The 24,994-nt window shown below is 44.5% G+C and overlaps 1 protein-coding gene across 5 annotated transcripts in view; it reads right to left on the bottom strand.

The window, feature by feature from the left end:
• EML6 (EMAP like 6) overlaps positions 1-24,994 on the bottom strand; it is a 220,700-nt gene that overhangs the window by 26,771 nt on the left and 168,935 nt on the right. For 3 of the 5 annotated variants that reach the window (XM_024552786.4, XM_053924902.1, XM_071221553.1), the window contains 3 exons: positions 20,977-21,153; positions 13,527-13,728; positions 13,300-13,426 (listed from right to left, as the gene is read on the bottom strand). In XM_024552786.4, coding sequence (XP_024408554.2) covers positions 13,300-13,426; positions 13,527-13,728; positions 20,977-21,153 — 506 coding nt within the window. The remainder of the gene's footprint in view (positions 1-13,299; positions 13,427-13,526; positions 13,729-20,976; positions 21,154-24,994) is intronic. The other 2 variants (XR_008426918.1, XM_053924903.1) reach the window with 2 other exon arrangements.

Genomic DNA, 24,994 nt, shown 5'->3' with positions numbered 1-24,994 from the left:
TCATTTTAGGTGAATATCAATTTATTCAGGTGAAAAATTGGGGGCATTCCAGGATGGGATGGAGTGGAAGGGACCACAAGTAAGGTAGACAGACTACTGAAGAGACCACTACAGTGGTCCACAGGAGGGACGGCGAGGATCTGACAGATGCTGTGGATGTGGAAGAGGAAACCAGTGCATATTTGAAGAATATTGGAGAAGCCGACTTTGAGGACTCGGTAACTGATTAGCTCCAGCGGATAAAGGAGGAAGAGAAATTCAACCGGAATACCAGTTTTCTGCTGGGCATCTTAGTGGATGGTGGCACCACTGAGACAGGAGAAGAGCTATGAGGAAAAGTGGTGGGTTCAAGTTTGGTGTGTCAAATTCTGGATATCCGTGGGTTGGCTGTACCAGTTGGAGGTTCAACTGAGAGGTGGGACTCAGATTTGACACCTTGGGAATCACCCCCCAGTGGGTGGAACAGATGAGATTAATCAGGGAGAGGGTGCAGGGTACAAAGAGGCTGGCCGGAGGTGAGATCCTGAGGGTTAGTAGCAAGTGAGGGCCTGGGAGAGGAGGTAGAGATGGGACACTGAGAAGGAATATTGGAGAGGCAGGAGGAGGCCAGGAGACATTGCTTCCAAAGGCAAGTGAGAGAAGAGTGTCTATAACTTCACTGCTCAATAAGGTAGCCACTGAGTACTTGAACCGTGGCCAGTCCAATGAAGAGGTGCTACAACGGGAAAGCACACACCAGATTTTGAAATCCTAGTAAAAATTATTTTAAAAACAATATAAAACAACTCATTAATAATATTGATAACATGTTGAAATAACTTATTAGATATTGGATTAAATAAAATATTAAAATTAATTTCACCAGCTCTTTTAACTTTTTTAATGTGGCTACTCAAAAAAGCACATCCACAGCTTTCACTATTATTTCTGCTGGAGAATGCTACTTCAGGAGAAACAGTCCTTCCTTTTAATAAGACAAAGAGGAGAGCGGACTGGAGTTGGGGATTAGGAAGTCTCCATGCCAGCAGAATGACAGGGACACAAGGCAGATGGAATGGGCAAGAGTGAAGGAGTGACTCTGTAAGGCCTGGACAAGACGGGAAAAGGGCAGAAAGGTGAAGGTGGGGACATATGTCCAAGTGCAGAAAATAAGTCTCAGGATTTGTTGTTTTCCTTGAACAGAGCTGGGTGGGAATGGGAAAGACTGGAGTGTGATTCTTGCCTGAGGACATGGGTCTAGCTAAGGAGAGTGACATAGGAGAGATGATGAGGGAGCAGGGATGATGGGAGGCTGAAGTCCCATCCCAGCATCAGCCGAGGGGCCAGTCTTGAAGAAGAGGAGGGACTCACTTGCTCCAGAAAGAGAAGAAAGGAGGGGAATGGTTTATGTGGGGTGGAGGATGGGAAGCAAGATGGGGGAGAGAAAACAAGGACCAAGGTACAGTTCACGCGCAATGGCTTCTGTTTTCTCAGTGAAGGAGGTTAGAAAAGCCAGAAATGGGAGGGGTTTGGGCAGAAGGTTGAGAAGGCGGCAAAAATTTGTCTGACTGCTGAGAGGGTGGCAAAGGGAACCAACCAAAGACAAGAATGGAAATGAGCGAGCAGAGAAGAGGGCTGAAGTGCCACTGGCAACACCCACTCTGCTGAGGGCTCTGTGCACCGATGTCACTTTGTAGTCTGAAGAGTGAGGGTGTGGGTTGTAGGAGAAATATAGGGGTGAAGAGGAGTGACATTTAAGCAGGCAAAAAAAAAAGTAAAGCCAGGAGGGAGCTGATGAACCTAGAAAAAAATGGAAGTGTCTAGGTACTGGATGTCATAACGAGGATGAAGATCGAGTGTACTGAGAATGAGAAATCTAAAGGAGAGAGGTGATGTCACCGAGGGAGAGAGGCACTATGGGTAAGAATGTAACTCATGGCATGGCAGAAGCTGAGGTCGACCAGTTGACTAATAGCTGAACTCCTCAGAGACAGGAAGTTAATAATTGATGGGAAGAGAGGGGTGGGAGATGGCAGAGCATGACTTGAACTTCAAAGGAGTGGGTGGAGCTGGTTAAAAAGCATGCCAATATACTTTAAACACACCTGCAGCCCTGGCTGGTGTAGCTCAGTGGATTGAGCATGGGCTGCAAACCAAAGGGTTGCCAGTTCGATTCCCAGTCAGGGCACATGCCTGGCTTTCAGGCCAGGTCCCCAGTGGGGGCTATGTGAGAGGCAACCACACACTGATGTTTCTTTCCCTCTCTTTCTCCCCCCTTTCCCTTTTCTCTAAAAATAAATAAATAAAATCTTTAAAAATAATAGTAATAAAAAAACAAACACATCTGCAAAAGAGATCCACCACAACTTACGCCCACTATCATCATTTTAAGGGGCACGAATTGCACACCTTTGAAATGCTTCTGCCAATACCTCCTCAGCTACCACATCATGACCACACAACAGTAGGAAGAGGCGGGGAGAACGACCCCATAGCATCTATTCCCTCCAAGTGGAGATCTGAGAGATTTTTGGAGGCTGGATTAAAATAATCAGACCCAGCTCTGCCACTGTCTCCTAAGAGACGCCCCCTTTCCACAGAACAGAACAGCGCTTAGCGTTTGTGATGCCGTCTCCATGAGTGGGTGTGAGTCTACTGATTATGCTGCAGGACTGGAATTTCCTAGGTGTAGTAATCTTTTCAGACAAGATTTTTATGGCGTGGCATATCCTTTGTGATAAAAAGCAAACAAACTACCCCCTAATGAATGGCAGGGTTAATTATCTGTTATATAGACATCATTACTTTGCCTCAAACACTACAGAAAATCAAGAGATTTGAATAAAAAATATCATTTATGATGGTAGCATTAAATTCCCTTTAAAAAATCAACTATTCAGCTTTCAGCTAAACAGCAGGCCTTAGAAGTGATGAATTTCAGCATTTCATGGTTTAATAGATATTATAGCTTCAGTTCCTTAGGACAGGAAACCAGCTCTCTTCTACCTGCTCAGAGCAGCGGGGAGTAGAACTCTCACTGAACCAAGGGGAGAAGGGAAGAAGGAGAATTTGGCCAAGAGAGAAACACTCTGGAGTAGCGGGGACTCTCCTTGCCCTGTTTGCTCTATGGACTGGGTTTGAGCTTCGCTTACACACGACCTGTATGCAACTGCAGGTCCCTGTGCTAACTCGCAGGCTAAAGTCGCCTATCAGCACAAATGGGATCAAAACACAAAATCAGAGATTCCCACTTACTGGACCAAGCGGCAAGATAGGATGTTGCAGTCTTGACAGATCTCAGTCTGGTAAATTTGGTAGCACCTGCTATGCTAGCAAGATCGTCAGTTCTTAGCAACTCAAACGATACAAGCTCCCAAAGCAGCTATTGATCAATAGCAACAAAGGACCTCTGTGGAGCCTGCGGAGCCCAGGAAAGTGCCAGGAGAGCTGGGCTGTTTATTCCTTGATTTCATTCACCCTGCGGGGAGCAGGGTCTGCTTCCTCATGGTGCCTCAGGCAAACTTGAAATGTGATTAAATGTGAAACTTGAAAATTTACTGATTAAATAAAGCATTTCATTTTTGAAATTGGGAGCAGTTTCTCCCAGCAGATTTCCGTCCCTAAACATAACACAGATGTTTAGGGGAAAACAACAACAACTGGAATTACCTATAGATGGTGGTTTGTTTCAATTCAGGGAAGCTATTTAAATCTTTCCCATTTTTTAAAACCTTGCCACCTATGAGAATGTTCTTTGTTTCATTGTATCTCTGCCGACAAAGAAGCTTCGTATGCAAAAATAAGTGTGATGGCTACAATAACACGGAATTTTCTTTTCAGTTCTTTTTACCTCAGGTTAGATAGGTTTAAACCAAATAAACATTTTAATTTCTAATGGACAGATGGGATGAAGATTAAAAACTCATTTAACCAAGAGCAGTCCCATGGCCAGTTGGGACACTGCTGGATCCCACATGGGGCCACGCAGTTCCCCACAAAGAGAAGACCGCCTAAAGATGCTAACAAAATGAAGGCAAAGGCCGTTGACAAAGAATGGATTTGTAGACCATTTTAAGGACAGATTAATTTATTTCAGTATTAAGAGAAGCAAGCCCAGTAAGTTCACCCATTCATCTACTCATTTAAGAAACATTTGTTTGCTAGGTATTCTGGCTGAGATGTGTTAGGCACGTGGTGGTGGCCATGGTGGACACAGGGCCGACCCTCCAGGGGTTGAGCCTCACGAAGTCTGCAATCCAGTGGAACTTTACATATCTTGATGCTATGAATCCCTATATTAAGGAACCAACATTAAACCTTTCCCACATTTTTAATGAGAACAGTTTAAGGATTTAACCTTAAGGATTAAAGAAGGCTCTTAATTTGGGGGCTGAAAGAAAGAAACAAACAAAACTCCCACAACATTTCTTTACGAACCCACGGTGGACAACTTTCTTAATGGGTCTTGCTTTTTGCTTACATTTACAAATCTGTACAAATCAATTTGGAAAGGATATGAGATAATAGGAGAAGATCAATCTTAAAGCCTTCCTGCTTCAGCTATAAACACGGTTTGAGAAAAAGTCTGGAACCCCTGGTGCTGGAGCAGAATCGGAGAACCCGTGAATGCACACGGGAGGGGCCGGCACTGTCTCGTTGGGGCGCGCTGCGGGTTTGGGAAATGAGCACCGCCTGCAGAGACGTGGAGGGCTCCTGCCTCCTGTGACTCTATCTGCAGCTTTCCATACACTCTCCAGTTAAAGAAACGTCACAATGTGTGACTGCGGTCTTGTCACCTTGCCCGTATTCGCATCACTGTCCTCTTGGGATGACCAAGCAGCTTGGTCTCAGAAGTGAGATCAAGGCCCAGGACTCCATCGGGCCCTTGACGGAAGCAGCCAGACATTTTCCAGGTAAACCCTGGCTATCTACTGAGATTTTAGGTGTAAAAGCAAATCCCAGGGACCTGAGTTTTCCTTTCACTCATCGAGCTAACATTTTTGTAAACGTCAGAGATTCAAAACTAAAACACAAGGAGGACAGGAGATGTCAAAGGTTTCACATGTTGGAAACAATGTAATGGAAACAAAGTAATGGAAACAGTAACAAAGTTGTTATAAAATGCTGTCACTAACTAACCTTTGCTTTAAAAAATGGCCAAGATGGAGACTGATTTCAAATTTAAAAATAACTGAGAATTTCTACTTTAAAATACTGCACTAAATATTTCTTCTTACAGTCAGCTGGGCTTTGCGACTCTTATCATTTAGAAAAAAATTAAAGATGACATTCAGAGGACAGAAATTAAAAAATGGTTTTTAATTGTATTAGGGACCCTCTTTCTGGAAAAGCAAATATTATTTAATTAAGGTACAAAGCTTGATTGATACAAGTGTATGAAAATAATCGTTTCTTGAAACTTCTTTTTAGAAAATGATTGTGTACATATTACACAGCCAGGTAAAACAGCTGAATATCTTAGAGTAAATACGTCCAATACATCGATGGCTAAAACTATAAATATCGTAATTTCAAAGGCAAACTACATTAAACTTGAGTCAAGACAATATAATTTAAGGGTTAAAAAATAACTTTTCTAATTCAGACTCTTTCTTTCTTTCTGTTTTTTTTTAAGGAGAGAGATGACCTTCCTTATCTAAGATAAACAGGAGAGGCTAGAGGCAAGCCCAAGGCCTTTCTGAGGAAAGAAAAAAATGTGCATCTGCTCAGTTTGGAATTTTAAGTTGTGGCCATAAGTTGCGTGGCTTCTGTAGTGAGAAGACAGTAGGGCGGGGGCAGGGTTTGAACCTTCCCTTCTTTTAGTAAAAGGTGGAAAATGCTACAATAGGTAAAATAATGTTTTAAAGATGGTGTAGAAACAGAAAGGGTTAAGTCCTACACTGTTTAATTCATCCCTGGAGAGCCAGCCAAACGCTGCAAGCCTTTTATTAAGCATTTGCTGATAAGAGACCTTGAAAAGTAGGGACTGCCGACTCTGGCGCACTGAGAAAACAATCTCCAAGCTAACCATTGCGCTGCGTCCACTTACAAAAATAAAGGTGAGTATTAATGTGCCAATTTCCATAAAGTTCAATTTGTATCAATTCTGTATTTTATCATTATACATGTAGGGTTTTTTTTTTCCTGAATACAAGTTTCAGGTTTCAACTGAATATATCAAATAAAAATCTCAATTATTACCATTCCCCCATGTAGATGATTAATTTAAGCAGTTTGGTGAGGAGGAGATGGGGACCATCTATAAACTATTTGTAAAATGCCGTGCGATCCACCGGTGGTCATGCGGTTACCACGGACTGTAAACTGGGGCTGCGTGATCATTTGGGCCACACAGAACAATTGGGTATCGGCAATAGACATGTCTATAGTTTCAAGTTTCTCATTCCTGGTTGTTGTTTTCCTCCTAATGTGAAAATAAAAATCTCGGGAGATCGGCCAAAGATATTAAACACTATTTTAAAAAATATTTGGGACTACTGACATGTAATGGGAAAACACAATCTCAAGGACACAAGTTAGACTTCCCGGTGGGCCTGGGGCTCGCCCGGCCGCGGTGGAAAAGCCACGGCTCCTCCTAACTGTCCACTTACACTGGGTGAGGTTTCAAACGGCTCTAATGATTCTTGATATTGATTTGGCTGTATTTCCTGGCATCTTTAATTGACTGTATATGCACTGTTGTAATACTAGTTAATGAATACCTGTATATACTCATAGGCATTTACAAATGATAGTAAAATTACTGTGTAACATTAAATGGCCTCAGGTTCTTCTCTGTGATAAAAACACCTGTGCCCATTAGGAAAACAAATTCAAGGACAATGAGCCAGCTACTTTCCACGTGCCCTCCCGTATCTACTCTGCGCCCTTCTCCTGCCTTCCAAGGCTGCCTTGTGGAATGCAGCAATGGATTCGCCCTTCATCTTCCGCCCGCATTCAGCTCCGGAGAGGAACCAGAGGCCAGCATGAAGGGAGAATGCTGTTTCCTCTCCTGGTGCCTCCGCGCGGGGGCTCAGGATGGCTCTTCCCTTCAAGCCTCTCCCTCAGGTCTCAGCTCTCATGAGGTGGTCCACTCCTGCAGCTCTATTCTCCACATCTGGCAACAGGAACCCCCTCTGCTCCTTCAGGCCCAGGTGTGGTAATGGCTCCCAGCTGTTGCTCTCCCCAAGACGCTGCCCATCCCTGGTGTTCCTCTTAGTCTTGCTCAAACTGTTGTTAATAGTTCCTTCATTAAGCTCTCCCCAGACTACTTCCTTTCAGAGTTCTCTCTCTTTTTCTTCCTGGGATCACAACCGACACAGAGAATTTAGGCCAAACTTGAAAGACTTAAGGTTATTCCTTTTACTGTCTACCAATTTTATGAAATTCTGGCTAAGATACTAGGTGTCTTATATTTTTGTATGCTTTGAAGCCAGTGTTAAGGAACTTGAGTCAAAAGTCAAAGTCAGACCAGAGAAAGGCTTCTGCAGTCTCAGACAACACTACCCAGTACAACCCTCAGGAACACAACATACGGCCTGGTGCATAAAAGGCAGCAAAAACGAAACACAGACTCTCCCAATGAACAAGCCATCCCCAAAAGAGTTCAATTTAAAAGTCAACATAACCTCACAACCATAAAAACGGGTGTTTGGTTTTTTCCCCCAATTTTGGGTCTACAGAAATTTAAGCAATTTCTAGCAGTTACGGGGAACAGAGCGATGTGGACCTGATAGAGACCCGATTCCCTGCTTGGGACAGGAAAGCCAGAACAAGTGTGGGACATCTTGTCAAAAAACAAGGACAATTTTGGAAATACATGGTGGCATTCGAACAGAGTCACACACACCAACCCAAAGAATGGTGTGTTACAAACTAACCAGCGACAATGGAAACAGGAAACGTGGCCGTAGGAAGCCATTCATTACAATCAGGGGAACCTGTAACAAGTTATACTATTACCTCAAGAATCGAATAATATAAACTATGCTTTAAAAAAGAAATATATATCAATAATAATCAATTAACTCATGCTCAGTTTATCATCAAAAAATGAGGTTAGAAGGAGTGAAAAATGACTTCCTGACTTTTAAAAATAAAATTCCATTTCTCTTAAATTGATAGACTTTCCCTTCCTTTAGAATTCAAGTGGTTATCAGTCTGAGATATAAAAACTATTTTTCCTCCTAAGTGGATGCTAATGAATGCGAAATCTTAGGCCAGAGGATAAATCATAAAAATGGAATTCAGACTGACCTGAAGCATGGGCTTCCTGGGGCAGCTGTCCCTACAAGGCGACCCTGCCCTATCACACCGAGGGCACTGGTCACGGTCCCCGGGCAGCAGCCAAGCACAGAGCCAGAGCAGCTCTGAGTCCAGGAGGAGGGGAGGCTACGAATGCTCCCACGAGAGTGACAGTGAGTTCCTGCCACCTGGCAGATCGCGTATTCCACAGGGGCGCCGCTCATGCCCCAGGAGAATTCGTAAGGCTTGGGCGGCAGGAGAGGGCAGCAACATTTTCAGTTCCGTACACGCCTGTGTCTTTTCTCAGAACACCAAACAAAACCTTCACATGCTCTGACGGTTGGCATCTTCCAACACTGCTGTCACTGTCCAGGTACGCAAAGGTGCACACGACAAGGACGAGAACCCCCGATTGTGCTCTTTGGCTGAGAGCGACACGAGCGTGGACCCGTGGCCACTGCGCATTTGTCTCTCGCCCTTCCTCCGAGAGGCAGTTTAAGACCACTCTCCTCGTCTGTCCTCTCGTCACCACTGTCTCTGTGGCATGCTGTGGTGGTGAACATTGTCATGAGCCCCAGGACTGTGAGGAGCTCTGTCAGGCACTGGATGAGAAGACTTCACAACCCCCCGAGACCTGGACATGGGGCTGGCTGCAGGAACTGGTTAAGACTCTGAGATGTCTCTCTCTGGGGAGAGGACAACTGCATTTCCAATCATACGTGGACAGTTTAATTTGGGGCATTCCAAACGTGTGTGTGGGACAAGAAAAGGGTGGAGGACAGTAGACATTTGCTGTTTTGGGTCCATCCAGAAATCAATCCCACAAATTTCGATAACAGCCCTGGATTTTTACTTCTTGGGGAGGTGACTATACTGCTAGTCTACGGGTGGCATATGACTACTTATGAGGTGTCAAAGGTTCCTATTTCCCAGGTCATAGTGATTTATTCAAGGGTGGTCATGTGACCCAGCAGGGCCAACAGCGTATCATAAGGCATTTGCGGGGACTTGAAACTCAGAGGTGGTCCTTTCCTGCTGGTTTTGACCCCAGAGTCTGTGAGGTCCATACTGCCGCCATTTTCCTGCTTGAAAAACTGCAGTAACCCAGAGGAAGGAGACCTGAGATGCAGAGAAAGAGCAAAGACCTGGCAGCTTGGTTTGAGTTCCCATATCAAGTGACACCTGAGGTGGCCCTATCCCTGGATTTTCACATGTGTGAGCCAACGGGTTCCTTTCCTTCGACCAGTGTGGGTTGAGTGTCCCCTTTGAAAGTAAAATACCTACCTTATAAATCAAAAAAATGATGTGTGACCTTGCTAATGTATTGAAAGGAACTTTGTAATTTTATAGGCAACTCTAATAAGCAGGTACTGAGCAAACTTTAGGGATTTTTGTCCCCTGGTGAGTCTGTGGGAACTGTTTTTACCAGTAAAAGACAGGATTTTGGTTACCATTCCTTGTGTGGTGATGACGGTCAGCATTTCATACCTTAAATTGCTCTGAAAAACTATGCTTTCCCCCTTCCTGCTTTTTTTTCCTCAAAAGGAACTTCCTGACATTTAAAACATTAAGTAATAAATTTACATCTGCAGACAGGCAAAACAGCTATTCTATTATGAGAAAACATGATGAACTAGGAGATGAGGTCAGAAGTCCAGAGCAAGGGGGTGTGGCAGGTTGGTGTTGCGAGTGGGAGAGGCGGAGGAAGCTGGGAAAGGTCACTCTAGACCCAGATGGATGGAGTCAGCTGGGATGAGGGAGAGTGCTGGGGGCAGCGCTGGGACCTAGATGAGGTCTGAAAGCAAGTGTTCTCAAAACTGGAAGATGTCAGTGACTCTCCTCAGCACAGGCCACATGCAGCAGCCGAGCGGCTGGGATGCCCAAGGGCTGGCCCAGGGCTGAGGATGGGCTGGCCAAGTGTGCCAGGGTCCTGGGGGCAAGGTCCCCCAGCGAGTTAGGGCAAAGTTCAAGTGGGTGAGCAGGACACTAGGTAAACACCTGGAAGGGACTGCATGTTGGCGAGATTAGTCCAGTATTCTTTTGAGAGCAATTAACAAATTTCATCTTTCCAACTTCTCAAAAAAATTAGAACTGGAGATCACATGACTTCTGAAGAGGGAGAACTCATAATGTGTTAGAAATTACACAAGAAAACACAATCTAAAGCGTCACGGCTATTTTACAATCAAATAATGGAGTTGAATTTGAAACAATGTGTGATTGCCTTAAATTTTAGGAATTAAGAATTGAGTTGCTTAAAAAATGATGGGTGCGTACATGCAACTGCCTTCAGGCACTGCTTTCAGTGTGACAGATGCCACACTCCTCTCTTGGCTTGCAAGGCGGATGTAAACCAGAGGTAGAACAGTCTGAAACTTCGGTAAGAGGCAAAATAGGCCCTGGCCCTGAATGGGGGTTCTGAGTCTTTGTCTCCCATTAGCCTTAGTGGTACGTGTCATGGCCTGGCTATTTACTAAAGGCACCCAGGTGTAGGCAGGTGTCTGCAGCGACACACAGAAAGGAACAATGCCGGGAAGGTCAAGAAGAGCCTCTGCCCCTGGAATCGGCAGGGCTTGAAGGAGTGGAACGGAGCAGCGTCACAGCTGACTGTCCTGAACGTGCCCGCGGAGAACCCACGCACTGCCCGCCCCGCCTCCTGCTGTCCGACACCCTGGCATTTCTCTGTCTCTGCCTCTCTCCTGTCTGGGGCACTGGAACCCATTCTGTAACCTCGGTGAGGACTCAGGTGAGCTGTTGGCTGCCTTACTGTTAGGTGTCCTCCCTGCCCCAAGGGTTGCTACCCCACCTTCCCTTTATCATCCTGCTTTCTCATAAATTCTCGGAAGGCTCTGCCTTGCCCAGCACCCATTTGTGTCTTCTGCAGTTCAGAAGCTGCCTCCAGTCCTATGTCCGGGGTTCAAACTCCCCTGAAACTCCTGACAACAACTGGTAGAGTCTGCTTGTTCTTGGTTCTGATCGGGATTTGCCCCCATGGAGGCTGTTAATCAGATCCATTTACTGCTCCTTCTCTGCTCCCCCTCATGGGGTGCCCCGCTCTGCTCCCAGCATGCTATGCAGCTGGCATCCTGCTCTCTGGTTTCAGCCCCAGTGGGAACTGGGGCTGTCAAGGCTTTTTAAGTTATCAAAGTCAGTGCTATGTAGAGGAAAGGCCTGTTACTCCTCCAGACCCTATATTTATCTCAAAATTGTTTTCTTCACTACATGTTTTTCTTCGCTACACCCTGGTGTGAATTATTTTTTAAAATGCCAGTAAAGTACTAAAATAACTCCCTCTATATCTATGAAGCATTTTTTTTCTTTTGTATTAAAAAAAAAAGCCAATCCTGTGTATGCTATGAAAAAGTTCCCAATCTGGCACACTGAAGAAAATGAGGTAGCTTCAAAATTCTGGATCTTAAGGCTGAAAATGTTTCTAAGGGTCATCTCCACCTTCACCTCGCCCACCCCTTCCAACATCGAGCAGGTATGAGAGTTTTACAGACCTGCGCAAAGAAACACCAAGACCAGGAAAGGTTCCGATGAGCCTCAGTTAGGTTAGAAATCAGCTGCAGCGTTTGGAACTAGGACTTTGATTAGATTTCCACATCTTAGTGGCCAGTCTGACCCATGGCTTGATGAAGCACTGGTTGTAGAAATCGGCCACAAACAACCTTGGATTAGTAGCCAAGTCAACTCATTACATAATGTTATGTGAAACTGGAAAGGTTGGGCAATTTTCTTTCAAAACAATGTTTAATGTATGCCAAGTGTTTTTTAGAGAAGATTATTTAAGTGGAAGGCTTATTCATGAACATATGTGCCTGTGGTCCTTTTTTCTTTATTTTTAGAATTAGGTCCTTCAAATTTATTTTCTCTTTGTGGCCACTAAAACACCATGCTGTAAGCAGAATAAACTATAATTTATAGACTATTACAGAAAATCTCTATAATTTTTTTTAAAAAATTGAAATAAAAATTGGAATCTTTATAGTAACATCTAACAAAAATGCTAGGAAAGAATTAGGGTGGTTCCCCCCCTGCCCCATCAGATTCAATCTTCTTGCCTTTAGCACACCCATGATTTATCAAGCTTATTTTAACTTCTGTTGCTGAACTGGAGCAGGAGGGGGAAATGACATTTTATTTCTTTGGATCTGAATTCCTACCTAATAGTAGAAGGTGCTAGATCAGATTTATTAAATGCTTTTTATTAGGCAGAAGGCCATGCCGAATGCCAAAACTAACTCATCAATTATACACATCACTGACCCAGGGCACTTGGGACCACCGAACCCATGCCAGTGTGAGGATCCCACAGAGAATCCTTACACATCTTTGAGATCCATGAAATTCTTTTTAGATGTTAAATGTTTTCGTTAAATATTTATCCTCCCTTCTACGGATATGATAAATAGTAATTACGAGCTTTCTTTTTTATAAATGTTAAAGTATTTCACAATTTCTCTTATGAATTACAATATCGATTTACAATAGTACATCAAAAAGGCCTAAAATATTACCAGCAGCTTTCCTTCTACTCAGAGGATCCAAGACAACAAAATCAAATAGGCCTGGAATTGCCAAACACACCTGCACAAATGTGGGCAGGTGACGACACGGTACGAGAAGGAACACCAAGTGACAGAGTAATGCACGGACTCTGGTGAGAAGGGAGGATTATTTTTCACAACCCACAAATACTCCCTCAGCCTCAGAAGGCTGCCTCCCTCCTGCCTGTTGTCAGCATGCTCTCCTCACAGCCATCACATTCAGGACCGCTTTTTGGCTACCCCAGCCTCCTCTCGGGCAAGGGGAGACCAGTCCAACCAAATCTCATGTCTAGTCTAGTCATATTCCATGAACAGCTTTGGCAAAGTGTAACCCACCCTTTGGCACATATTGGGGGCTGTGGGCAACTTTCCCCAGATTAAGCGTGTGTGCAAATTCAGACCCTGTGCATACGCATAAATGACTGGCTTAAGAAGCATCTTTGAGGGCAAAGAAAGTGCACTGTGGTTTAAATGAGTTTCTTGTCATCAGGTACAATAAACACAAACAAACCTGGTGACACCATACCTTTCTTCCATGGAAACTTCTTTCATCTGCTGGTGTGGTTTCGTGCCCTCCATTTCCCTGATGCTGACAGCATAGATCTTGGTGGTGTAATCAATGGCCTTTTCTCTAGCAACGTCACTGTCATAGCCTCAAACAACAGAAGGAGGAGGGGAGTGGAGTTGGCTTGCCTGTGGCTCAGGAGGGGATGGGGAGGAAGCTGCTGTTGACGCGTGGCAGATGGGACTCACCTCCATCCTCTTCTGCGTCGGTGTCCGACTCCTCACTGTCCACCAGCTTGCTCTCCTGGGTCCCCACAAACTCCCTGGTCCAGATCATCAGGGCTGTGTCAGCGCCACCTACTGTGAGCAGCACGGAGTCGTTGTGCAGCCATCTCACGTTGGTGACATGGGCACTGTGCCCCACGTACTTCTTGAATCTCGCGTGCTGGCCCTGTGAAGCCAGAAACTGGCGATTACCCCATCCAGGTCTCACTATTCCTGTGTCTGGATTGTTTCATCCATGTTATTTCCTGGAGTGGTTTCTACTGGACACGAGTGAAACATTTAAGCAGCAAATTCCTTACATTTTCTAGAATGTGAGCTCCAAGAGGGCAGGGACTAGGTGTCTTTTTCCCCTAAAACATTGCCTGGCTAATTGCAGGTCCTCAAAAATAGTTTGCAAGGGAACAAATTAAATGTTAGGCCACAGAACCTGTTTCTGGGAGCGTAAGAATATAAAAAGCTTGTTTCTGTTTCTCTCGAATATCAGATGTGCATTCTCCACAGGTCTCCAATGTAAACTCCTGATTGAGAGTCTGGCTGACATTTGAGATCAGAAGTGTCCTCCCAAGTCACCCCCACAGTGGTTTTTGTGCCACAGCCCAGACTAGGGCAGATCAGCAAGGGATGTCTTCTGATCCTGGGTCCTCGGTAAGGTCTAAAACAGGCACAGCAGTTTCGGCCATGGACACTGGAAACGATCTCTAACACTACAAACACTCAACTAATTGATTTAAAAAAAAAAAAAGCTTCTTTTCAACAAACACAATTAAGTAAATAGAACCCAGTTTATTAGTAATTACCGCGAGTTCTTCCGAGCGGCGTGCTCAGTGGGAAGGGCAAGTGACTGAGTCGGCAGCTCACCCGGGGTGGCCTTGACAAGTGGCGGGGAGGGGCAGCTGCCACCAGAAGCCAGCTTCCATTTCTGGCTCATGCACCACAGTCTGGCAAAAACAGCTCCGGTGGGAGCCATTTGAAAAGGGGGAGTTTTTCCATCCTCTCAGCGACTCCCAGGGAATACCTTACGCAATGTGGGAAGCTGCGTGCACTTTCTGAAGTCATGAGAAGGCCATCCGCGTCCCAAATACAAACTATTCAGTAAGAGACAAGAGGCTCCCAGAGGGTTTTGGACTGGTGTGCTGGGGAACCTGAAACCGCCACAAACACGCAGCAGGAGACAGGTGTGGAAGAGTGAGCGACTTGAAAACACTCTCGGTCCAGAGTTCTGTGGATTTGGCTGACCCCGACCTGACAGCTGAGTGGGGCTGCCTGCTCCTCAGCAGAGTACTAAGTCTGGAAAGATGAGGGAGCACACAGGTAGGCAGCATTTCCAGGAAGCCCCCCAGAGCTACTAGTTTGCTAAGCAAATAGGCAGAGCAACATAAAGATTCCCAGTGGAACGTACTGTGTGACCCTGTGAGATGCAGAAGGCATGGACACAAAGAGGACATTCATGTGGCTGCAGCCCGGTGTCCTGCTGATCTTCCTGCTGGAAGCAAGAACCAACCCATTATGTAAATCGGTTTTTTGAGAGGAGGAGAAAGTCAAAGAGTTTGAGAAATGCCTCTTCATACTCCCACTCATATGAAGGAACACAGGGTGTTTAGACAGGATGGAGAAAAGAATCCAAAAAGAAAGGTTCGGGGAAAAAATATCCTAAGGTGATCAGAATCTTTGCAGAGGGAAAGAAGTGATGAAAGGATTAAGAAAATTTCCGAGTCAATTCCAGCAAAGGGTGATTCAAGATTCTCAGAATAGGAAGCATGGTTACCGCTCCAAGGAACAATAAAAGGGATTCACAGTTATTAGAAGGTTCCAAGAAACCAACTGCTCCACCGGGGGGCGGTGGCTGGCAGGCATGTTCGGTGGCGCTCTCAGGGCCCATGAGGGAGCCTCCTGAAGACCTGGCATGGCCAGTCGGAGGCTCTGCCCTTCTGGGCCATCATGGCAAATCCTGCATTTCCATTAGAGCTGTGGGGACTCGCTCCCACAACTCTCCCACTGAGTGCTGAAGAGTGGAGAAGCCAAAATACGTCCCCGGAGCGCTGGCTGTTATCTGTTTTTAGGGGGCAAATTCCTGAGAACCTGGTGAAAGCCCCCTGTTCTCTCCCCGCATTCACAACATTTCACACACAGTGTCTCCATGTGAAAAACGCTAAGAAGAGGCTCCTCTTTAGAGAACCATTCTCTTGAGCCTTTGATGGCCTGAGAAAGACACTTAAGAACCTAAGGGTGGGTTTTAAAAATGTAAATGACATGGTGGTGTATATTTTTTATCCTTAAGTTTGCTTCATTACACCTTTCTAATGGAGGATATGAGGATGCTAAATTACTGGCAATTTTACAATTTTGCAAGAGAAAAAAGAAATATACAAATGAAAAAATTCAACAAAGGGTCAACAGACAAGTTCTAGATATTATACACTGAATTATAGCTAACTTCTAGATGAACTAGAGTACGGGTAGCACCTTCAGGGATGACAAAGTCCACAGTAACTTTACAGAAAGGGGAGGATTAAAAAACATGGGATAATAATAATTACAGTAAAAACTAAAAGTTTGGGACATTTCCCATCTAGTAAGCATTACTCTCAACGTTTCCTGAGTGATTTGTACAGGGGAATAGCATCCAATCAGAGAAAGCTTTGTTCCTGTCCTGTAGGAAACCCAACTCTGTCAGAGATTCTAAGAAACTCCCTTAGGTCAAACAGTTAATAAACGCCAGACCCAGCACCTGAACCAGGGGGTTGGCTTTGGAATGGGGGATGGTGATTTTTTTTTAAGATTTTATTTATTTTTAGAGAGAGGGCTAGGGAGGGAGAAAGAGAGGGAGAGAAACATCAATGTGTGAGAGAAACATCAATCGGTTTCCCCTTACACGCACTCCGACTGGGAAGGGGGCCTGCAACCCAGGCATGTGCCCTGCCTGGGAATCAAACTGGTGACTCTTTGCTTTGCAGGAGGACACTCGACCGACTGAGTCATGCTGGTCAGGGCCACATGGTGATATTTTGACCTCTCCAGTACAGTGGAAGGGCACGGTTTTGGAAAAGAAGGGGCAAGATGCGAAAGCAATCAGCTAGCTGTATAGAATTGGTGTCAAAGAGTAGAATTGCACGTGGTTTAATGCACTGGAAAAATGGGTGGGCTCTGGCAAGGGCGAGTCTGTCTCACGGAGGCTAGAAAGAATGAGATTTTCAGGGAACTAATAACTCGTCACAAAGATTTTAAACTATGAAAATGAATGTGTAAGGATGCATCATTGTCGTGGAAGGAAAAATGCCTGGAAGAGATGCCTATTAACTCATAGGAAGGTGGAACAAGGAAAAGGGCCAAGGAGACAACATTATCTTAGAGTCTAACAAATGGAACCTAAATTTTGGACACAGAGAGAGCTGTGTGGTGATAAGATCTCATAGGTACCAACAAGACTTGATGACATGGAGCTCAGCTAGAATATTGCAGTGGGATGCTGTCTTAGCCTGGTTGGGCTGCCATCACTAAACATGACACACTGGGTGGCTTAAACAACAGAAATTCATTCTCACAGCTCTGGGGGCTGGGACGTCTAAGATTAAGGTGCCAGTCAATCTGGTCCCTGGTGAGAGCTCTCTTCCTGGTTTATGAACACCACTTTCTCACTGTGGGCTCCATGGCCTTCCCTGGGCTTGTGTGTGTGGATCGAGAGGGAATGTGCTGCTCTTTGGTGTCTCTTATAAGGGCACTAATCCTATTGGATCTGGACCCCATCCTTATGGTTTCGTTTAGCATTAATTATTTTCATAACGGCCCTATTTCCTAATATAGCCACATTGGGAGTTAGAGCTTCAACACAGAATTTTGATGGGAACACATTCAGTCCATAAGAGGTGGTGAACTCTGTCCGACATACCCAGGGCAATGGAAGAGTGTAACTACACAGCTGGAAATACCCATCAGGTTGGGTCCATGTATTTGGAAGGAAAAGAGTGCCAGAAAAATCAGATTTTAAAATAAAACAGCAGAGAAAGAGAAATAATATTATTAAAGAACTTTATATTGGCCAGTGGTTTTAAATTATGAAACTATTGCTTCTGTCAAATCTTACAACATAGAATTGAGAATAAAAAGATAAAGAACCCAATGTAAACTAGTGGACAAAAGATTTGTACAAACACTTCACAATGGCCAGTAAGCAAACAGACAGCCCTCAATGTCATCAGTCATCAGGGCAATGTAAGTTACAAACACAGTAAGTTCACGCTCCTGACCCCCCGGCACGGCTACATTTTACTAGGCTGCCAACACTGAATGTTGGCAGCTAAAACTATTACATTTTTTGGTGGGAATGTAAAATGGAAAAAGGTCTGGCAGTTTCTTAAAAAGTTAAACATACATTTTCTCCTATGACCCAGAAATTCTAGTCCTATGTATTTACTTAAGAGGAAAACATATGCCCACGAGTATTTGTCCAAAAATGTTCACAGCAACTTTATTATAACCAAACACTGGAAAAAGCATGTGTCCTTGTTAGCCAGGTAAATAAACAAACTCTGTTATATCCATACAATGGAATTCCACTCAGCTATAAAGAAGGGAACACATTATTATACCCACAACAACATGGAAAAATCTCAGAAACCTCACCTGAGTGAAGGAAGCCCGACACAGAACAGTACCTACTCGGTTATTCCATTTACATGAAGTTCTGGCGCAGGTAAAACTAATCCATGGCGAAAACCATAGGAATATTTTTTTCATCTGAGAGTGAGTGGGGGGTAGAGACTGACTGGGGTGGAGCATGAGGACACCTCCTGGGGTGATGATCATGTTTTATAGGTGTTTGGATTACACGGGTGAGTCACTTAGGGGTAAGTGTCCTGATGTCCACAGTTTATGTTGAGGTCGTCTCTAGGTGGTGGGGTTCTAGGAGTTCACTGCATCCTTCTTTCACCTTCCCTGTATGCTTGGAATCTTTTCTAACAAACTGTTGTAAAAAGTCTTACACAGAAGATGAATGGATGGCATACAAAGCACAGAGTGACCCCAGCTGAAGCAGAGGTGGGGCCCCCAGAGCCCTCCCCCACAATGGCCCTACTTTGTTTCCTGGGGTGGTCCCTGAGGAACTTCCCTGGAACTCTGGGAGACTGAGGAACCCAAGGTGCCATGACTGCTACAGACAGCACAGCTGGGCAAGGGGTGTGGGTGATGAAATCCAGGACCAACAATAAACCTGGCACAGGAGCATGATGCAATGGCATCTGGGACCTCGGCCACCTGAATACAGGCCCAACCTTAGTCTACTAATTCCAGGGTATCCCCAACTTGTCCTGCTAGCAATCTCATTCCAAAAAACATAGAAGTAGCCAGGAAATTTGCTACATGAAACTGAATTCTGATCAAATAGGAAGAGCTGGTAACTGGCTGGGAGGGGAGGGATTATTGGAAAAAGGCCATCAGGTGGCTTTAAAATTTGGGATGAACACTGAAGAGAACACTGGACATCATCAGAAGTGAGTCTTAGAAAAAATGACCGGAAGTTATTCTCTAACCAGACACTAACAAATGAAGAAGGAGACAAGAAAGCAACTGAAGATTCCAAAATGGCTGCGGAGGAAACTGCTGTGTTCAGGCAAATGATGGAAGGAGGGGCGGACAACCCAGGATGAATACAAAAGGCTTGCACAGACAACTTTAATGTAGTTTCAGAATGTTAAAGTAAAAAACTAAGAAAATTGAAAAGGATTTTATATATGTAGGGCTAAAAGAAAAATAGAGACACGTTAGGAACACTTCTTAAATTATATGGTTTAATATGAACAGAAAGTAGACTTCCTTATTTCCTCTATTAAAGAGAATGCTCTTCAAACCAGAAAGGGCAAAACAGAGCTCAGGTACTTTCAAACAGGTGCCTTCAAATGAGATTACAGAAATAAAGTCCCTAACAGCCCAGAAGTTTAGAAATCAGGGGAGGTGACATCAAACATAAAAAGACTCCCGTATCTTAAAGGGAAAACAAGTGGACTTTGGCAAATATTGATTCGTGAGTTGATGCAATCCCTGGAAAATTCTAGGGTGAATTATTACACAGAAGGTCTATTAGCACTTGGAAAAGGAAGTGATGATTACTAGGCAGCAACAGGGGTTCCCTGTGAACTACCCCATATTTTCTGTTGGTTGGCTTGTTGGGAGGGGAGGTTAAGGATACCAGAGACACAGTCCATCTGGGTGTTTGCCAGATACGTGCTAAGTCTTTAGTGAGGTCTTGTTGGACCAGAGAGGGAAACGTGAGGTCCATGACAGCATAATCAGATGGGTGCAAATGTGTTCCTGAAGAACCACAATTAAATGCGTGTGTTAATAATGGAATGTCAAATTGAATGGGGGCTCCCGGTGGTGATGCTTGGTTATTCTAGTCTACGTCTTTTCTTTCCACAATTTAGAGCTCACACTTGTGAAGTCAGAGGAGGACATGATGCTGGAAGGGAAAGTAGATACTTAGAAAAAGTATTTAAAAAGATGTTGGCAGTTTGGAACAATGAGATCAAGTAAACAAGATAAGTCTTATTTGGTACAAATACAAAGTTCTGTACCCAGAGTTTAGAATTTGGAAAGTCAGTTGTGTAAGTATAAGACGGGGGAGAGAACCTGGACGTTTTTGGCAATGATGTCTATGATTCAGTTGTGTATGTGGCAGCCAAAAGAGCTGATGCCATTTTAGTTTAATTTAAAATAAATATAAAATCAAAACAAGAAGATAAAAGTCCCATTGGACCCTGCGCTGGTCAGATTACATCTAAAGCACTGAATTCAGTCTTTGATCAGACAGTTTAAAATGGGAGAAAAAGGAGTGTGCTCAGAGGGAGGGGCATGGAGGGGCAGTGGGAAATGGCTGAAGAATAGGGGGGTTCAGGCTGGAGGGAATGAGACTTCGGGGAGTCAAAGAGATCCTCCTGTAGGCGGGGCTGTAAGAGGACTGGAGTTACTCGGTGATAGTTCTGTACGCAGAATTTTGGCTAAAGAGAGAACATTTTCAGTTCAACATAGAGCAAAAACCATTTTAACAATTGGAGCTATCTGAAAATGAAATCGGGCTGCTTCGTGAGATAGTAAGCTCGCCATCTCAGGAAGTATGTTAGTATCTGTTAGAAAGGCACGGATCCAGGAAGTTCTAAAGAAAAGTCTTACTTTGTAGTTTGTGAGATGTTGGATTTGGTGACCCAGTGAAGGCCTTTCAAGGAGAAATTATATGCCACAGACTCTGACTCAAATTGGCAAACATAAGGCTGTGGAGGTATTGATACAGTATAAAGACTGCACTGTAGATAACATCATTGATTGCTTATGCCTTCAATATTTAAAAACCCACTTAGACACACTAGATAGATTTGGGGTTATTAAAGGGCCCGGGCAAGTATTTATAATAAACATGCAACATTACCTTGACAGGATAGGAAAAGAGCTTGACGAAACCAAAGTCATCTCCAGTGGCTAAGAGGGAGCAGTCTTTGGTGAGACTGGCAGCGTTTACATCGGTCACGTCGCTGTGTGCGGGCCAGATCCCTTCACAGGTGGGCCCCAGGACACAGGTCCACGTGTCCCACTCTATCTTCTCAATCTTAAAAAAGAAGAAAAGAAAATTAATATATTTTTCCCAACCTAGAGAGCTCTTTGTTGTATGTAAAAGGAATAATTTGAGGCCGAGTAGTTCTAAATGACGACTTTGCCCACATCCAGCATTTGTGTTGGGTGCGGAGGCGCACAGTTCTGAGCTGCATGTATGTGTGTGTGTGTATGTATTTTTATCGTCACCTGAGGACATTCTTATTGGTTTTAGAGAGAGGGGTAGGGAGGGAGAGAAACACCAATCGGCTGCCTCTCATATGTGCCCTGACAGGGAACTAAACCCACAACCCAGGCATGTGCCCTGACTGGGAATCGAATCTCTGACCTTTCCATTTGTGGGACAGCACTCCAACCACCTGACCAGGGCCTAAGCTGCTTCGTAAACTCGTATATTTATTGTCTTAATAAACCAACACTGCAGTAAAATATCCATGTACTCTTATCCAGATCAGATGAACATTTTGGAAGTGTGGAAGTCCAACGACGAAGCTTTTTAGTGCTCACCGGGACATTTATCACCGCATGAGCCGTCAGCTGGAGCAGGGTTTCTCAGTGTCAGCACCGTAAGTGTTTTAGGCTGCATAACTCTTTGTTGCCAGGGCCATCCTGTGCAAGGTGACATGCTTAGACGCACCCTTGAACTCCACCCCCTGGATGCCAGTAACCCCCCTTCCCCAGCTTGTTCCCAGACACTCCAAATATCCCTGGGGCATTTGTTCCCAAATGACACCACTAAGCTCCATTCATCAATGAGGCTGATCATTTAGTAAACGATTTTAAAAAGTTAGAAGACATAACTTTTTTAAGGAATGTTTCTTTGGAGGAAAGAATAATGAGATTCTGCAGCTAGCTTAATATTCTCTATGCTGTACAGGGACTATCTTAAAAATCTGAAGAGCTGTTCATATTGCCGTGAATATACATTTTATCCTTTAAAACTGTTTCATCTAAAATTCAAGGACAGAGGATTTGGCATTTGTACAGCGTAAATCCTGATGGAAGTGAGGCTTTTCTTTCTTTAAAAATAAAAACAACAATAAATGATAACAACAACACTGTGTATTGGACTCTCCTAGGGAATTTCATCTCATTTACTCTCATTCGGGTCTTGTTAGAATAGAATGAAGTAGAGAGACAATTACACTCTGCATTGATTTCCTTATTATAGTTTCTTTAGATAAGCACTTCAAGTGACTATTTAAAAGAGTATAAATATCATTAGAAATTGTGGCTAAAATTAAAGGCCAGACCACTCCCTTTGGATCTGGAAACTGCCTTGCAGGTTGCTGAAGCGCCTCGCTTCCAATTTTGTATTTTCTGTCTGCTGTCACTGCCTAGAAAAGAAACAACAAGATAAAGATACAGCCGGTATTTTAGTCATGAGGGGAGGTGCTATTCATATTTTAATCACTCAAATTGGTCCTGATTTAAATGCTCTGTGTTTCTCTGGACACACACAGAAATGGAACCAAAAACCTGCACTGGCCTGGTGACTCGGGGCGCCTCTGGCAAAGCCAGGCTGAGGAGTATGGAGTTCCTTCACCTCTTACAACGCCCTAAACTGACCTGCACAGGAAGAGAAGGGAACCACCCTGGGCCACCGACTCCCTTCCAGTTTCCGACTCTGTTTCTGAGACCTCGCCCTGGGGGGGGGGGGGGGGCTCATACTCTGGGCAGGAAAGGGGGATAAGTTGGTAATGCCCAGCATGCAGCCACCCCAACAGAACACCCATGGTCAGATCTGGACACCATACTCTCAGGGGGAGCAAACATTTAATTTGTGGGAAGCTACATTTAACACAGAACATTAAGAACCCTCTAACCCACAAAACCCAAAAGGGGTAAATAAACTTGTTCCAACCCTGGAACTTCAATGGAAGGAGAGTTCTCAAGGGGTCTCCTCCTTAGCACCTTGCCTCAGGCAGGTATGTCATTATTTTCTCTGTCATCATCTTCGGGAGGAGGAGGCAATTGTGGAAGCCCACAGGGAAGCTAGTCACATAAGTAACCCCACGCTTGGGAAGCGGAGGGGCAGTCGAGTTCCAGAGACTCGGCCTCCTGGGATACAGCTGCTTCTAACTGCACCACACTGCATCAGGTGGATGTAAATGGACACTTCAATATTTGTCATATTAAGCAATTTGCTGAGTAAGCTTTGTATTAGTTGCATTGTAGCTGTTTCTTTTAAAAAATGTTTTTTAAAGGAAATTTTCAAAATCCTTCACACTTAGTTGAAGGGCCTGACAATATTGGTGAGGCACATGATGAGGTGTCCCTTGGGTGCTCTTAGGAACGGCAGTGCCAGGGAGGCCAAGCTGAGGGTGCATTAGCTGGAGGGACCCCCCCATCCCCTCACCACATCCCCGGCAGCACCAGAGATCAGCCTCTGGAATAACAAGTGTGCAGCAAGAGTGACAGTGAACTCTTCAGAGCCTGCCTGGCATTTCAGGACGGCTCCTAACATGAACTTCTCTCTCATGTGCATTCGTTGATGTGGTAATTGCTCATCTATCTCAAGTTGCCCCCCATTGTTTGGTTAAACTGCACAACATTGTAGTATACTTATTCTAGGGCTCTAGAACGGGGTGGGGAAATACAGGTGAAGTGATGTAAAAACAATGCTTAAATACACAGGAGAAATCCAGGTGGAGCCACACACAGGGCCGTCTGGACTGGGATGACAGCTCCATGGTCCTCCTACTTACTCTTTCAGGGTCCTTATCTCCCTGTATATAAAATGAGGTTGACAACTATCCCACAGGCTGTTGTGAAAATTAAAACACAGGTGTGTGAAGTGCCCAGCACATTCAAACAATGGTCAGTGAATGAGTGACATAAGTAAAAACATCCCTTACTCCAGGCCATACACGTTTCTCCATATGGGACAACGCAAGTGGAGCTGCAGAGTATCATGCTAAGTGAAGTAAGTCAGACAGAAAAGGACAAGAACCACAGGATTTCACTCATATGCAGGATATAAAACAAAAAGCAACACACGAATGAGCACAACAAACTCTTCAACACAGAAAACAGTGTGGTGGTTACCAGAGGGAAAGGGGGTGAAGAGAGGAAGAAGAAAGGGAAGGGGGTGAAATACGTGATGACAGAGGGAGACTAGCCTTTGGGTGGTGAACCCACAGCGCAACAGCCAGATGACGTGTCATAGAGTTGTGCGCCGGAACCCATATAATGACATTAACTAATGGTACCCCAACAAATTTTTAAGTGAAAATGGGGAATGACCAGAGATAAATAAATTGGAATTGGGGGGATCAGTAAACAATTTCCATTAATACAATGCCATCCTCCACGACAACTGTGTTCCCTAATACTGAACGTGCAGTTTCTTCAGAAGCAGTGCAAACACGAGGGTGCGGGTGCCCAGACGTCTCCGGGGGCGCTTCACAACACTGCAGTGGTTGATATTTCTGGCGAACTGAGGAGACAGGCGCATGCGTATCCCTCAGTAGTGTACTTTTACCCACTTTTCCTCAAAGGAAGCGAATGTTTCCTGGTCTTTCATCAAAGGTTACATTGTAAATAAATGAGTCATGTTGTCTCCTGGGACTCAGAGGACATTCTTAGACCTCAGTCAGGCAGTGACCTTTCGGCCACCAGGGTCATTATGTGGAAGCACTGTGCGGCTGAGCTCTCAGGAAGGAGGTAGTTTGTTCGTGGATTCAAAATTTTTATCTAGGCTTTGATTTCAACAGTTAAAAAATTATGCTATGTGGCGAAGGACATGAAGAAAACAGGAAGAAGAAAGTATGAAAGATTAGGATGATCAGGTTGTGGATAGTTTTTGCTCTGAAAGATCATTTATCTTATCGTTG

This window comes from Desmodus rotundus, chromosome 5 (assembly GCF_022682495.2).
Source record: "Desmodus rotundus isolate HL8 chromosome 5, HLdesRot8A.1, whole genome shotgun sequence".
In the NCBI taxonomy this organism is placed as follows: Eukaryota; Metazoa; Chordata; class Mammalia; order Chiroptera; family Phyllostomidae; genus Desmodus; species Desmodus rotundus.
The sequence above is the reverse complement of the archived record's forward strand: the minus strand, read 5'-3'. Positions and strand labels throughout refer to the sequence as shown.